General features: G+C 31.6%; 1 protein-coding gene across 1 annotated transcript; it reads right to left on the bottom strand.

The window, feature by feature from the left end:
* Positions 1-14234: 14234 nt before the first annotated feature.
* LOC120262875 (red chlorophyll catabolite reductase-like) lies at positions 14235-16848 on the bottom strand. The gene is made up of 2 exons (XM_039270782.1): positions 16515-16848; positions 14235-14997 (listed from the first exon to the last, which is right to left on the bottom strand). The coding sequence occupies exons 1-2, from the start codon at positions 16806-16808 to the stop codon at positions 14389-14391; spliced, it is 903 nt and encodes a 300-aa protein (XP_039126716.1). The 5' UTR covers positions 16809-16848; the 3' UTR covers positions 14235-14388.
* Positions 16849-17056: the final 208 nt, after the last annotated feature.

The raw sequence follows: 17056 nt of genomic DNA, 5'->3' as shown, positions 1-17056 counted from the left end.
TTTTTTTATCAATCAAAATTTTTATTTTTTATTCAAATACTCACAAGTGTTTGTATTTTATATTTAATAAAAATTTGTAATAAATATAAAAAATAAAAAATATATTTTAAATAATGTAATATTTAAATTCAATGATGTTCATTTTCAATTATGGGCATTCTAAAAGTCAATCCAAACAATCCCCAAAGATAATCCGCGGTTGAACCCACCTCACCGCCTTTGACTTTGGAAACCTGAATCACAACTTAACTAATTTCCCACAATCAATATCGGCTCAAGATTGAGCTTTAAAAGGTTCATGGCTTTGTAAGCTTGAAAACAAAGTTTACAATATTACCATAGATAATGCATCTTATAATGATGTTGTTGCATGCTTATTAAAGGAAAGCCTCAATTATCAAGAAAGGCTTTTTCGCTTGGGGGAGTGTTGTTTCATATTAAATATTGTGCACATATAATCAATTTATTGGTAAAAGATGAGCTTTGGGCAATTGAAGATGTGATTTTTTAAGTGCAAGAATGTGTTTATAAATATCTTTCATGATCCAGTCACGTCTTATGATGTCCAGTGACATAACTAAGCAATTGCATTTGCCTTTAAAGATGTGATTTTGGATTGTTGCACTAGGTGGAATGCTACATATGATATGTTGTCTACTGCTTTGGAGTTGAGGATGATTTTCGTCAATACCAACAAAGAGATGAAAACTACAAGTATTTGCCCAGTGTTGAGGAGTGGACTAAAGTAAAAAAAGTTTGTGTTGTTCTTAGAGTTTTCAAGATGACTACCAATATTATTTAGAATCAGAAAATGCAACTTCAAATTTATTTCTTCCAGAACTTTTTAGGATTAAAACAATTTTGGATGAGAAGCTTGCTTTTGGAAATGAACAAATAAGAGGAATGGTGAGAGCGATGAGATATAAGTATAACAAATATTAAGGAGGTGGTAATTTATTGATATCTATTACAACAATTTTAGACCCACGAAACACGATGAAGATGATTGAATATTATTTTTCCACTTTGAATGCAGAAAAAGATGTTAATTTCCATATCAATTATGTGAGAGAATCTCTTTATGAGATTTATGAGAATTATGTTGCAAATCATAAATCAACTTTTGATAATGTAAGCCAAAAGAATCTTCAACCAAGTGGTGGTGGTGATTTAACTAGTGGAAGTGGTGAAGGCGTAGGTGTAGTTAATGGCCGTGAATCTTTTGATAATTACATTAGGATGGTTGACACCATTCAATATATTAAATGTGACTTGGATGTGTATTTAGTAAAGGGAGTATATATATGTGCTCCAAATGAGGCATCACAATTTAATGTAATAGAATGGTGAAATTCAAATACTTTGAAGTTTCAAATATTATCGAAGATGGCATGTGCTTTTTTTATTAATTCCTATCTCCACAGTGGCTTTGGAATCCTCTTTTAATACCAATGGTAGAGTAATTGAGCCATACCACTCATCTTTAGCTACTGATACCATGCAATCACTACTTTATGGAGAAGATATGTCACGCCCCATCTCGTAGGATTGATACGCAACAACCGTAGCGACAACTCGAGGAGGAACACCCACACCACTCAACCCTCGAGTCGCCGCAAGCCTACCAAAACCATGGATTTTCACAATCCTGATCACAAATATCAAGAATATAAAATAAACAAGGAATGTAGTACAACAATAGCACAGAGGAATCAACAAAACCAAACCATGATAAAACATGCTCGTCACAAATACAACAAGGTTTCCAATTAGAAACTAGTCAATCATATAAAGCATGCATATAGAGTTTTAACATGCTAGTGGATCTATGTCCTTATACAATGCAACATGTTCATAAGAAATATATATAAGATTGGAAATAAAAGGAATAGAAAGAGAAAGTAGGCGGTCTTCATAGCTAACCTGTTGAGGTGTTGTGGAAGACCGACTGCTTTTATTGGTCTAGATTCAGGTGGAAGCTAGCATAGAACCCTGATTGGATATTTTTCAGAAAGCTGAAGTTACCACAAGGTGGATCGATGGGTAAACATTAAGGGCATGAGGACCTTGACGGCTCTAAACTTAGCAGCGGCCACAGCTAGAGTTTAAAGAGATTTCTAGACCATTATTCTAACCCTAGATCCATCTATCCATCAAACAACAAGGGAGAAAGAATGGAGAAACTTACCTATTAGCTCAAGGAGGAGGATGATGGATCTCGAAGCTCCACTAACAAGAAGAGGAGATTATCCACCTTTCTTCTTGCTTCAAAGAAAACCCAAAGGAAAAAAGGGAGGAAGAGAAAAGGAAAAGAGAGGGGGAGAACACCAAGAAGAGAAAACACCACAAAAAGGCCTAAAAAAAGCCTTAAAATAAGGCTTGGGCACGCAGCTCACAAGGGCACCATGCTACCCTTTGTGACCACCTTGCTGGTGGGAGCTGGGCGCAGGGGTGCGGGCTAGGCCCAAGCGCCCATCCAGCGGGAGCAGGTGTGCCGTGTTCCTACCTACCGCGCTCATCTAGCAGGCGCATGCCAACCATGCGCTTGCCTTCGAGTGCGGTAATCCATCGGACTACCCGGACAACTCTGCGCAGATGACACAACCTTTAACCCGTGGCGAGCCAGTGAGCATGCAAGCTCATGCCCTACCGCGTGAGTCAAAATGACTCAATCTCGAACATACTCCAATGGACTCGGTCAAAACTACAGAGGCAAAAACCAAATCAGCTCGAATAAGACTTCAAGTCAACACACAAAAAGAACGAAACACCACAGTATTAATTGGCTTAAGAGCTTTTATTATATTAAAGGAAAAACAAGGAAGTTTTCCTCTATTTCTACCTTTGTTAAATTTAATTATGGATATCTTTATTGTTTGATATTTCATACTTAAATTCAAAATTAAATATTTTCTTTTCTTTTACTATGGTTATGGATGAAGTCAAAGAAAATTTATTACCATGAATGAAGTTTCTACTTGCAAATACTTTAGTGAAGGTATTGAGTTTACTTTTGTAATCAAATTAAATTTTGAATTCCAATTTGTATATATACTATGTAATATTTTAAGCTATAGTAAAAAATGTTTTATGTGTTGTAGGAAATCCAAAGTTGTGGAAGCAAAGAAATTATCACAACAAGAAGACCTTGTTACATGTTATGATTTTTTTTTTCAATCGTAGACTAAATTATGTTGATGTTTGAATTATGCCATGACTATATTGATGAACATGGTTTATTTTGGTGTTTAGACTAATTATGTTATGTATAACTTAAATCTTTATGTGATCATTACATGTTGTGATGCTTTTTTTATTTTTTATTTTATTTTATTTTATCTTTTAGACTTTGGTGTTTGAATTACATCATGTTTTGATTGATGAACATGGTTCATTATGATGTCTAGACTAATTATGTTATGCATGATTTGAATCTTTATGTGATCATGTTGATATGGATGAATAAAATGAATGCTGTGTATATGTTATATGGATATAAAAAAAATTATGGATGGTTGTATTCCAATATTCATTGTGTTATTATTGTTATTTGTTAACTTGTTTAATGAGGCTTTTAATGAGCTTGAACTCGAGCCAAGCTTCTAATGATTTTATAAACAAGTTTAAATTATTCTTTTACTAAAAATGACTCTCAAACTCAAATCGAGCCAAGCAAAGCCTTATAGTGATTTATTAAAACAAACTTCAAATGGTACTATACTAAATATAAAATAATAAAAAAATAGCCTTAGCCTTAATCAAGCTAATGGGCCTCAAAAATTTTTTTAACGAGCTAACCTTGTGCTCGACAAATGAAGCCTCGAAAATAAGCTCGGTTCTAGCTTGAGTTCGATTAAAATAGTGACGAGATGAGCTTGAACATGGCAAATCTCAGCTCGACTCGGCTCATGTATAGCCTTAAATACAGATAATTAATTTTTTCTTATTTTTTTTTTTGATAAAAAATGACTTTATTTTTTTAAGACAAATTTGTTCAGGCCCCTACTTCAATGAGCAATGAATGCTCCCTGTTGAGTTCGCTAGCCCAAAGGAGAGTCATTTCTTAAAAAATATAAGGGATTGAAAAGTGAAGTTATTAAAAACATGGATGCTTTTTAGGGTATTAGAAAGGAAAATAGTCACACATGAAAAATTTGAAAAAGAAAAATATCATTTTTAAAAAAATAATAGTAAATTAAATATAAAAATTAATTAAAAAAATATTTAATATTAATTACATTAATATCTGTTACTGTTGGTAATCAAGTCCAAATTTAATTAATTTCATATAAAAAATTTTCTACCAAAAAAATGATTCTAATTAAACAAGATAACCACCATTAATAATTAATTCACAGAGCTACACATGCTCCACAAGAATTGTTATTGCACAATGTTTAGAATTGGGTGGCAAAAATCTGGGTCCGGGTAAAACTGGGTTCAGATAACTACTAGAATAAATAAATAATTTGTTGTTTGGACCAGGCCCGGTTTTAAATCTGGGCAAATCTAACTCATCTAAATCTGGTTTATTTAAAAAATAAACCCGTTATCCGGATGTCCAAATTTGTCCGATTTCTATAAACTACATTTAAGTTCATTCAAATATTAAATTATAAAAAAATAATTTAATTCATATTAAATGTAAAAAAACCAATGTCAACAATCCAAAACTTAACTCAAATCATACAAGCAATGTTGTCAAACTCGGATTGACATGGCCATGAGGCTAGTCTGGTTACCCCCTTTGACTCGGTGTTGAAATAACCCAGCCAAAAATCGGGTAACCAGGCAGACTAATCCTGAAACCAGTTGACCTGGATGGATCTACCAGGTAAATAAAAATAAAATTTTTTTAAAAAAAAAGAGAATTCCGATAGTGAAAGAAAGTGAGAGAGCGGCGGGAGGAGATGAGGAAGAAGCCGGTTTCGAGAGGAAGTGAGGGAGCAGCTGCGAGAGGGAAAAAAAACAGAGAACGCTAGTGTGAGAGGGAAGTTAGATGTGGCAGACGAAGCAAGGGAGGAGAAAAAGAGTGCGAGTGAATGTGTGCAAGTGATTATTTAATTATTTATTTATTTATTTTTGTGAGTTCCTAAGGAATTCTAAGGGTGGGACTGTGAGTATGGATGTAAATGGGGCGGGGAATCTCCGTTCTTTGCGGGGACCCGCCCCGGCGGGGCAGGGATTCCCCGAAATAACCCCCTCTTCCCCAGCGCAGGGCGGGAGGGCATTCTGCCCGCTCGCTCCCCGATTTATATGTATGTATATATATATACATATCTATATATATATATATATATATATATATATATATATATATATGAAAAATAACTTATATGATTATTTATTTATTTTTTTTAAAAATTCAATATGAATATAAGATTATAAGGACCAAATATTTGGATTTAAAAAAAAAATATTTTTTTGGTATTTATTAATAATGTTTCAGACTTTTAGTAATACTAATGTTACTCCCGTGTGATGTACGAATATAATTATATGAAATTTTTTTTAAAAAAATTAATAATTTTTTTTATTTTCTATAAAAATTAAGATAAAATTAAGATTAGATAAAATAAGCTATTTATCAACTTTAAAGATATAATATTTTTTAAAAATTAATTTTGTTATATATTATGAGATAAAATAATAAAAATTAGTTTAAAATAATATAATTTAGTATTATGTTATCAATATTTTAATATTATTAAAATAATATTGGTAAAATTTTTATGAGAAATTGACAAGTGTCAAATAGGTCTTTTATATATATATATATATATATATATTTTTACACATAGTATTATTAGAATTTTATATAATAAAAAAATTGGTGGGGGCGGGGATTCCCCGACCCGTGGGGATCCCCGCGGGGGAGTGAGTGGGGAGATTTTTTACCCCGCCGGGAATCTGGAGTCGGGAATCCCCGCCTTGTGGGAAGCGGGAATGGGGACGGGAATCCCATTCCCCGCCCCGCCTCGCCTCATTTACATCCCTAACTGTGAGAGTAGAATTATTAGGATTTTCTTAAATATTTATATTTTTTAAAAATCAGTATATAAAACTAAAATTTTAAATATTAAATTTAATTGTATTTTAGATATTTTAAATATCAAAGAAAAAATATATATGATTAATGTTTTAAATATCACATTTAAGTAATTCTGTATTTTAATTATTAAAATATAGATTATATTATTATTAATTATTATAATATATTTTTTAATATTTTATTATTGCCTCTGGTTCAACTCAGTCGAACCTATCGACCCTGACCACTGATCTTGGCCGAGTCAATGCCCCGATCGGGTCTGACTACCTTGCATAAAAATATCTAACGTTTTTTTATTTAGAAATAATAAAATATGTTTCAAGTTTTTGGAAGATAAGCTTAGAAAAGGTGGGTTTAAGATTGTGGGTTTTTAAAATTCTAAGTAAAAGAGTCCGGTTGTCCGAATTTTCACGTCCGGATCCAGCACGGATTTAAATCTTGATAACCAAGCAATGTCCGGATTCAACCCACATTAACACAACTTTTGTCCAAACCCGTTTTATTCCACTAGATCTAAATAGATTATTGCCACCTATAGTTTAAAACATAAATAAGTGTTGGGCATACTTTTCACAATTTTTATCTAATATTATAAATGATATATAGATGCTTATCATATTAATAATTGTTTATTAGGCTGACTAATTATTTGACCCATATAGGATCTTCATTAGAAATGAGATGAGAATTCACATCCCTTATTTGGAGAAATTTGCAAATATACCCTCTAAAAAACATATACTTTGCATTTATAGTCCTACAAATAACATCTTAATATGCATACCGGGCAAGCACATTTGTTATTCGTAAAACTGTAATAAAAATGATATGATAATGTATTTTTAAATATATTTATTTATTTATAAATAAATAAAAACCTGAAACTATAAAAATATAAAATATAGATAATAGAGGTGTATCTGTAAATATACAAGTTTTGTAAGGGTATACATGAAAAAAACCTTCAATTTTATAAAAAGAATGGAAAAAGAATCCCAAAGGCTGCCTACACATCCATTTCAAAGACTTCTATAACAATGTCAAAACTTTTCAGTACCCTTCAAACTTGATAGTTGATAATAATAAAGACAGAAACGCTAGTCAACGACTCAACCATCGAATTTGAAATGGATCGGTCTAGACTCTAGACTTGGTTTGTGGATGGGGTTATGCTTATGCCGCCCTTGATTTGATTCGCCAACATGGTGGGGCCCTTTTCTTTTCTTTTCTTTTTTTTTTTCTTTTATGTGCTTGATTGAATTTGCAATTATTAATATACCCTTGCAATGGTTGTGTTTGATAGATATCTAGACACACATATTCTTCCTTTATGGTACTAAAGAAATATTGTCTCATTAAATTTTTATAGGTTTTAGAAGGCTAAGGTTGTGTAAAATTTTTAATTTCTTAAATACTTTTTTTAAAAATATAGCATACAAATAGGGTTGCAAAATAAACCAATGTATTCGTTTAAAAAGTTTGGAAGCTCAACTTTATTAAGCTAAACGATCGATTCTTAAATCTAATTGTTGGACCATAAAAATAAATAAAGCTAAACCTCGAGTACTACCAAAAATCGGTTTGTTGAGGCTCATGAACAACTCGTTTATTGTATTATTAAAAAAACTTGTTTATAAGAATTGTTGAGGGGCTCATTTAAAAGTGTCATTTATAAGAATTATTAATAGGATCATTTATAGGATCTTTTATAGCATCATTAACAAGCTTGTTTACAAATTACTATTAATGTTACAAGAAAATCACATGTCATTTTAATATAAATTTAGGGAAAAGAAATGAATTTATAATTTTTCAGTATAATTAATGTTTCATATTATTTTTTAAAAAACAAATCATACCTTGCCCGACTCTTGATCATAAGTAAAATTTCATTTAAATTCTGATTATTTTTGTTTTTTTAAAAGTTGAAAATTTATTAGTAGACTACTATAGTAACTAGTTTTAATTTGGGATTGATGTAAAAATAATGTTATTTATATAAATTGATATAGGTATTAGTAGTATAGATTCAGCAAATCACATTAAAAGGCATTAATGGAAATAAATGGTTCGTTATGTTTAATAAAAACATATATTTATTAAAATATATTGTTCCATAAACACAATTATTTTTGGGTTTATGTTGTTGGAGTAATTTTTCTATAAATAGAGAGCAATTTTTTATATTGATTTAGGACTATCATAAAAATAATAATGAATTAGAAGGATTCCTATAAATATTATCAAAATAGCAATTAAAGATATAAGGTTAGTTGGTTTTAAATCTAGTAATAATTTTTTTAAAAAAACTTAATCATAAATTTGATTTTAGGAAAATTACTGTTTTGAAAAAATTAATATAATGTTGAATTATACCGTTTAAATTTTAATATACACTTATTAAAATTACAATTATATAAAAAACTAATAAGTAATGGAGCATTAATCCTCCAAAGCATACAGACTCATAATATTTATATTTTATTAAAAAATTATCACTATTACACAACTACACTTGTGCACTTTAAAAAATTATCATGGATAAAAACAATTCTGGATGAGAAGCTTACTTTTGGAAATGAATAAATGAGAGAAATAGTGAGTGAGATAAGAAATAGGTATAACAAATATTGAGGAGACGGTAATTTATTGATATATATTATGGCTATTTTATACCCAAGAAACAAAATGTAGATGATTGGATATTATTTTCTCATTTTGTATGCGGAAGATGTTGATTTCTATATCAATTATGTGAGAGAATCTCTTTATAAGAATTTTAAGAATTATGTTGCAATTTATATATCAACAATTGATAATGTAAGTCACGAGAATCTTCAACTAAGTGATGGTGGTGATTTGGCGGTGGAAGTGGTAAAAGTAAAGGTGTTGTTTGTGGGCGCAAAGCTTTTGATGATTACATTATGATAGTTGACACCATTCAACATGTTAAGTGTGAATTAGATGTGTATTTTGAAGAGGGAGTGTATATATGTACTCCAAGTTAGGCATCATAATTTAATGTAATAAAATAGTGGAATTCAAATACTTTAAAGTTTTGAATCTTGTCAGAGTTGGCGTTAATATCGTGCAAGTACTACTTTGTGGAGAAGATTGGCTTCAGAGCTTTAGTGTTTGGTTGTTAAGAGTGGATTAGGGGGGGCAGTGGCGGCGCCGGGGTGTGGCGAGGAGGGACATCTGCCACACCCTCCGCCGGAAAAAAAAAACCTCTTAGCTTCTGAGGATTGAGTTCTGCAGCAGACGGGGTTGTGTAGAGTCACGAGTGGTAGCAACAGCATATGCATGGCACCATTCATTGCTACTTTGTGATGGTTTAGCTTATAGGATAATTAATGAACTATTTTTTTTTCTCCATATCTATCTATTGATGGCAAGAAGTTATGCTATAAATAAGGCTAATTACTAATTGGATTATGTTATGTGGTCCATGTGGATCAGTCATCACTAACTGGTGCTGGCATAGCACATGTTTGTAGAAATGCCTCATAGGGTCAGTCATATCACATATGAGCTATTAGCCTATTACCACTTTGTAATTGTAGTAACTTGTCTCCTTATATTTTGTACTCATGCATTATTAGAATGAAAGGCAACCATTTAGAGATTTGACATTGACTCATTATGTTTGTTTTTCAGAAAAATCTCATCTCCTGGATTTGATATCAAGATTTGGCTTTGCACATAGAAAGATTGACCATATTGGTAAGTGTTTGTTTAATTGTTTTTTTTTAGAATTCCATCACCAGATATGTTGTTTTTGATTTTTTGACTTCTAGTTTTTCATGTAATATTTTGTCAATTGACTTCACTATCAGATTCTTGGAGGTTTTACATCTGTTTGCATGCTTATGATCTTTGATTTGTTTATTTAAATGCATTGATTGTAAATTGTTATTGTTATTAATAGGAATTACAAAAATGAAAAAGTATTTCATGCCAATAAACCCAAGTCCTTCATCAACTCCAGAACCATTAACAACGAATAATGAAACTCCTATTGACCAAGCTAGTGGAAAAAGACCTCGTGTAGAGTTAGAAGTTTCCGATAATGATATAGTTAGTGATCCGGGCTTGAGAAATCCAATTGATAGCTTTCACTTAGAGATGAGGGATACATTGAGAAGGAGATACTTAGCTAGAGGGCCTTGTCAACTAGTTGGGCATCAATTTCCTCAAACTAATAAAAGGAGGTTTCTCCCTAACTGGAAAAAATTAAAGTACCAAGCATGGACGAAATTATCGAAAGCCGTCATATTACACTTGTTGATGGAGAACCAATGACTTATATTCATCATTTCCGTGTGGAAATCTTTGCAACGGTATTTCATTCTATTTTCATTTTCTTATAATTGATAAATATGTATGGCATTGGTTTTTATACTTGAAATGAATTGTGTTTAAATATGGCAGGTAATTGATGAGGTTGCTGAAGAATTAAACAATCATTTCAATGAGGCAAACACTAATTTGCTTAAGGGTGTATTGAGTCTTGATCCTTCCAACAACTTTGCTCGTTTTGATCATCATGAAATACTCCATCTTGCTAGATTATACTCTGAAGATTTCTCTACTGTTGAGCTAGCTGAGCTTCACTACCAACTTGAACTCTACATTGATGCTGTAAGAGGGGATCCAGATTTCTATAATCTTGTTGATGTTGGAGCTCTTGCAATAAAGATGGTGAAGCATAAATATCATATTTGTTTTCCTTTGGTGTATCGACTCATTGAGCTAGCATTGGTGTTACCAGTTGCCTCAGCTACTGTTGAGAGATGTTTTTCAGGAATGAATGTTGTGAAGACCGATTTGCGTAACCGACTTGCAGATGAACTACTGTCAGATTGTTTGGTGTGTTACATTGAGAAAAAAATATTCATTAGCATTGATGAAGAAACAATTATGCAATGGTTTCAAAAGTTGGCATCTCGCAAAAACTATTTGAAACCTCTCAAAGGTTCCGGTGCTTGGAGTACTCCATTGGTTAGGAAAAATTAGTTGTTATTCATGTACTTGTGTATAATAATGAAGTTTTTTTGAATTAATTTGACTTTCTTGTTATTGAATGGATCAATTAACTTTTGATATGTTTTTTTATGTATTTATGTTTCATGTTTGTATGCCAGATTTTTTGTTGACTGGTCGGAATGTTTATTCGGCGGCTGGAAATTTTTTTTTCGGTCAACTTTTGCCCCACTCTCTGACGAGTCCTGGCACCGTCACTGGGGGGAGGAGTGGATTGGGGGAGGAGTGAGATGAGGGGGAGTGGAGTAGGAGTGAGAATGAAGAATGTATTTGGTAGATAAGGTTTGGAGAGTGTAATTTATTGAGAATGAGAAAAATAAAGAAAGTAAATATGATAAATAGACACTTATGCCCTTATTCAAATGAATATTATATAAATTGAAAAAAAATAATTGTTATAAATAAATATTTCAAAACTTTTTTTTTGTTAATATCATTAGTAATTAATTAACTATAATAAATAGCTAATTACATGTTTAAAGATATTTCAAATAAATAATTAATGATTTTTTGTTAATATAATTAATTACTTAACTATAATAAATAATAAATTAATGAAGAAATATAACTAATTAATTATTATAAATAAATATTTAACTATAATTATTAGTTATTATTGTTTTCATTTTAATTATTAATTATTAGTAAAATTATCAACTTAATTATTATATTTAATTAAATTATTATTATTTAATTAATAATTATTTTTAAAATTAATTATTTATTAATTATTTAAATTAAATTACTATTTTAATTATTAAATAAAAGGGTAAATAGGTTATTTTTCCCTAAGAAGTGAGGGAGGAGTGGAGCAATTCCCCCATTTTGGGAGGATTGCTCACTCCCCACTCACTCCCTATCCACTCCTCTCTCACTCCCACTCATGACCATCCAAACAAAGGTATGGATTTACTCCTCTCCTAGGCTCCCACTCCCACTCTCATTTCAATCATGTCAACCAAACAACTCCTTATTGTATTAAAAAAAAATACATGGTGATTTTTCTTTATTTCTATCTTTGTTAAATTTAATTATGGATATATTTATTATTCGATGCTTCATACTTAAATTCAAAAATTTAATACTTTCTTTCTATGTAGGTTACGGATGAAGTCAAAGAAATTATATTGCCGTGAATGAAGTTTCTAATTGCAAATATTTTTAATGAAAGTATTGAGTTTACTTTTTGTAATCAAATTTTTGAGTTACATTTTTGTATATATATATATAATGTAATATTTTTAACTTATAGTAAATAATGTTTTTATGTGTTAAAGGAATAGCAAAAGTTGTGGAAAGCAAAAGAAATTATCACAATGAGGACATCTTGTTATATGTCATAAATGTTTTTTTGGGGAAATTTTACTAAATTATTAATTATATTGTGGTTTGCTTTTTTATTAATTTGGAACTTATGATTTAAGTTGTAATACTTTAATACTCTCTAATCTAAACCGTTTAGAAAAAAGTTTCAAAAATGCTTTAACTCTGTTAATTCTTACTAATGTGATATAAAATTAGACCTGAATTTATCTTTTTTTATTCTTATCTAAATTACTAAAAGCATGTACTAATAAGAACCATTCAGGTCTATTTGCATAGTATTTAAAAATCATTCAAATTATAATTGAAGGTATAGTTGAATAATAAGGGCAGAAAAAAAAAAAAGATTTATATTAACAAAGTTAAGTGTTTTGGTATTTTTCTGCAAACGATTTAGATTACATTGCACTAAATTGTTACAACTCAAATCACAAGTATTAAATTAATAAAGAGGTAAATAAATAACACCTGAAACTATAAAGACATAAGATATAAATGATAGAGGTGTATCTTTAAATATACAAGTAACATTTGTCTCTGCAATTTGTAAGGGTATATATGGAAAAACCCTCAAGTTTAGATGGGAATGGAGAAAGAATCCCAAAGGCTGCCGACACATCCCTTTCTAAGCCTTCCATGACATTGTCAAAACTTTTAAGTTTTAAGTACCTATCAACTTAATACTTAATAATAAAGAAATGAATCTACTTAACACTTCTTAAGTATGAATTAATTAATTATTTTTTTGAGCACATGTTTCAAGAATTAATTGAGTTAATGCATGTTTAAGGTATGGAGAATAACTTGAATTGTTTAAATGATGGCTTTCACACTTAAGGAAATGGAAGAATATGGTGTATTCCCCATAAAGTGTGTTGGACTTGGATACCATTCTTTGGGCTACCATTGGCCTTATATCTAAAAGAAAAGTTATTTGCTTTCAATTTTAATACATCTTAATTTCATAGTTTTGGTCCCCACAAAATATATGAATCATATTAACCATTTTGAATCCACAACAAAAATCAAACTAAGCAATAGGTCACAAGATAAGATCAACTTTCTCACACACATAAGGAATGTTTGATTTTTTAAGTCAAAATAATGTACTAAATTATTGGGAAAGGAATGTTTGATTTTTTAAGTCATAATAATATGTACTAAATTATTGGGAAAGGACAAACAAGTAATTGAATTAATTTTTTTTTTTTTCACATGTACAGATAAATTAGGCCCAATAAATCAAACAACACTAACAACAATCAACCAATCAAACTAATAAAGAAACAAATACATAGAAACAAGATTTTAAACATGGACAACCAAACTAGCAAAAATCATTTTAGATCAATAATCACTACTGTGAAAATAATAAAAATATAAAATTATATTTGACACACCCAGATGATAACAACACTATCACCACATAAATGGATCCACAAGATTTTTAATGCAGAAGGATGAGTAAAATTTTCTTTCCATTTTCTATTCTTTTCATTAACTTAAATAAAATCCAAACAAAAGGATGAGTTTTTTCATAATAACTGAAAGCATCGGACAAATCAACAAGGATGGGCATGGCCCGAGATTCCCCATCCCTTTCAGGAATATGCCTTGTATAGGGCGGAAAATCCCTGGTTCTAACGGAAAAAAACAATCAGGGCGGAGAATTGGCGTTCCCCTCTTTAGTTGTTTAGGGTGGGGATGAGGAATCCTGGCCGGAATGGAAGAGTGGGTGGGGAGGGACTCTCCATGCCCGCCCTATGACCATTCCTACAAATCATAGATGAAGTTTAAATGAGCTAAATTTAATACATTCAGTTGAAGATGAATCTCTCTATTCACTCTAATGTAATTATCAACTGAGACTCAAATCACACACTAACACATACTATTCCAGTAATTTTATTACAATTCTGAGAACCACAACCAATCAACCAACCAACTGACCAATCTCTATCATTCCAGTATCATATTCTGAAAGTTTTCTGTATTGTTCCAACAATCTTTTCTGCGACATTGGGACCAAACATCCTTGGCAAATTTGCAGAAAGATCAATCTCGACAGTCTTAGTTTTTATCAAATTATCTCTTTGAATCAAAACATTTCTTTTGCTCTCTTCCATTTGATGACTGCTGCAAGCACATTTATCCAACCATATTTGCAGGACTTCCTTGGCAACACTGCTCAATTGAGCCCCCATTACCTCTTCCATAGAACTCTCACCGTCGGCGCCGCAATTGATATTAACCGCAACGGCTGTTGGTGAAAGTACACTGCGAATATACAGAGATGAAGAGCAATATGGCTGCACATACGGTAAGTTATTGAGTTCCTGCCTGAGTTTCTCGAGTTGAGTGTCTTGATAGAATTCAGCAAGGTATTCAGGATGAAGGACAAGGTCTTTCCTTGGGAGCAAATCCATGAAGAGAACAAGAGAGGTTGGGCTACCCTGTATGAACTCCATGAGAAGGTGTGGTGCCTCAGTTGATGCATTGAGAAAGCCGAATAAAGTGGTTATGTTGAGAGCACCAGTTGGAAGCTTGCAGTGAAGCCAAGACTCTAGAATGAAGTCAACCTACAAAAGAACCAAATTTATCTCAAACTATGATAACAAAACATTAAAAAAAATAAACCAAACTGTCAAAAGGTTTTCAGTTTGATTTCAAACTTTATCTGTATCAATTGTATGCCAAATTAATACTATTCTTTCAATTCTATGCCACATGCTTATATACAAATTGAAATAAATAAAATCCTTGGACCATTATTTTCTTATACAATTTGCAAGCTTTAGTTAATTAACAAAAACAAAATTATATACATGTATTATATTTCATAAGATTTTATATTTATATGTAAATGTTAGTTCATGCATGTATCAGAATTCGTGAAATAGAATCATTTTTGTTGACACAGTTTTCCCAAGACTCAAAAAATGTTAAAAAAATAACAAAAGGATAAACTAACCATTGTATGTATTAACAAACAAAAACTGAAAGAAAATAAATAGTGCAGTATCAAATTGAGACATAAGAATTTTTGAATAAAACAAAGTTTAGATTTATCATGAAAATAGCACCTTTTTGCATCTAATCACTTTCTTCAAAGGCATGACTTTTCAATCATTGTATTTTAGAATCTTTCTCTTGTAATCATCGAGTATCCATGAATGCATCTGATAAATTGTTTATGATAAATGGCATAGCGACAGGCAATCCAGTCACCAGTAGAAAACAAAAAACAATCAAAGAAAAATGATATCTGCTAGAAACGTAAGTATCAAAGATTTAACAAACTAAGAGCAATCAAATCATTATAAACTAGGTTTACCAAATAGACTTCCCAACTCAACTCATTGGTCACCACTATCGTATTTTTCACGACACCACTAATATCACAATCTGCGAGGCACATTGGATGGTGATCAGTGACTTGAGATTTCTATTTTGTACACCTAGTTTGTAAGAAACACAAACACATAGATGTATAAGAAATGAAAACAAGCACAATTACAAGGCAAGATTAACATAAGAAAGTTCACAGACATTCCTAAACCAGTAACCATTGCATGGCTTTCAAAAATTGAGATATTATCCCTCAATGAACTCGAAAAATACTACTCTCTATCAAAGGGGTTCAATCTTTTAGTGGTTTATATCCATAAATTCTGAGAGGACCAAAGAGTCAAAGACCTATCTTCTCCAAAGAAGAACACAACCATTCTCTCTCTCTCAACACACACACACTCTCTCTCTCACACACACAGAAACCCAACAAATGGGAATACCAAGTCTAAAACAAAGATAAGTTTTTTTACTAATTTCTCAGACTACAGAAAGCACATAGAAATCTATAATAATAATAATAAAAAAACACATGTTTTTTTAAGGCAATACCAAGTCTGAACAAAGATAAATTTGTTACTAGTTTCTCAGAAAAACAACAGAAAGCACAAAAGAAATCTTAGCATGTTAATCAAAAATTAAACTTGCAGCAAAGTGAATGATTTAAATGATATACTTGCAGGTTTAAGGTGTATAATTAAAAACAGGATGAGAGTTGTGAAATATAGAGAAAGAGGGAAAAACGCACCGGTGAATCATGGGCACCGGATCTGATATCAAGGGCACCGAAGGAGGTGGAGGCATCGTTGTGGAAGGAGAGGACGTCGGAGGGGACAGAGGAAGGGAGGAGATGAGAGGCCAAGCGAGAATGGACTGTCGATAAGAGGGAGAGCATGAGGTCCCGGTGGGGAGGAGGGAGGTAGGGGAAGTCCAGCACCGGAGAGGGGCTCCGGCTCCGGCTCATGGAGGCCCGGGGCTTGATCCGAGGGAGAGATGAGGGCTTTGGAGGATGAAGGAATGCTTGGTGGCTGAGCACTAGCATCTGTGGACTGGAAATTTCTTTTCTTTATGGTTTTTTTCAGTGGATGGTTGGTTCACCTTTGTTTATTATTATTATTATTATTATTATTGTATTTTGTTTTTTTTAATAAAAAATTTGATTGATTTTTTGTTTACCTCAATTACGGGTGGCAGTAATCTGTCCGGGCTTGTTGCCGGTTTTGTCCAACCTAATATAAAACTGGTATGGATAGAAGTTTTGTTAATATGGGACTGGTCTAGATATAGTTT

This window comes from Dioscorea cayenensis, chromosome 6, assembly GCF_009730915.1.
Source record: "Dioscorea cayenensis subsp. rotundata cultivar TDr96_F1 chromosome 6, TDr96_F1_v2_PseudoChromosome.rev07_lg8_w22 25.fasta, whole genome shotgun sequence".
Taxonomy (NCBI): Eukaryota; Viridiplantae; Streptophyta; class Magnoliopsida; order Dioscoreales; family Dioscoreaceae; genus Dioscorea; species Dioscorea cayenensis.
Note: the sequence above shows the minus strand (reverse complement) of the source record. Positions and strands in the feature narration are given on the sequence as shown.

What these genes read in the sequence shown, in the direction of transcription:
- LOC120262875 (XM_039270782.1), bottom strand. Translation starts at nt 16,808, where the DNA reads ATGCTAGTGCTCAGCCACCAAGCATTCCTTCATCCTCCAAAGCCCTCA. An exon ending in CCGGTGCCCATGATTCACCG is followed by an intron (nt 14,998 to 16,514) that starts GTGCGTTTTTCC and finishes GTTCTTTTGTAG; the next exon opens with GTTGACTTCATTCTAGAGTC.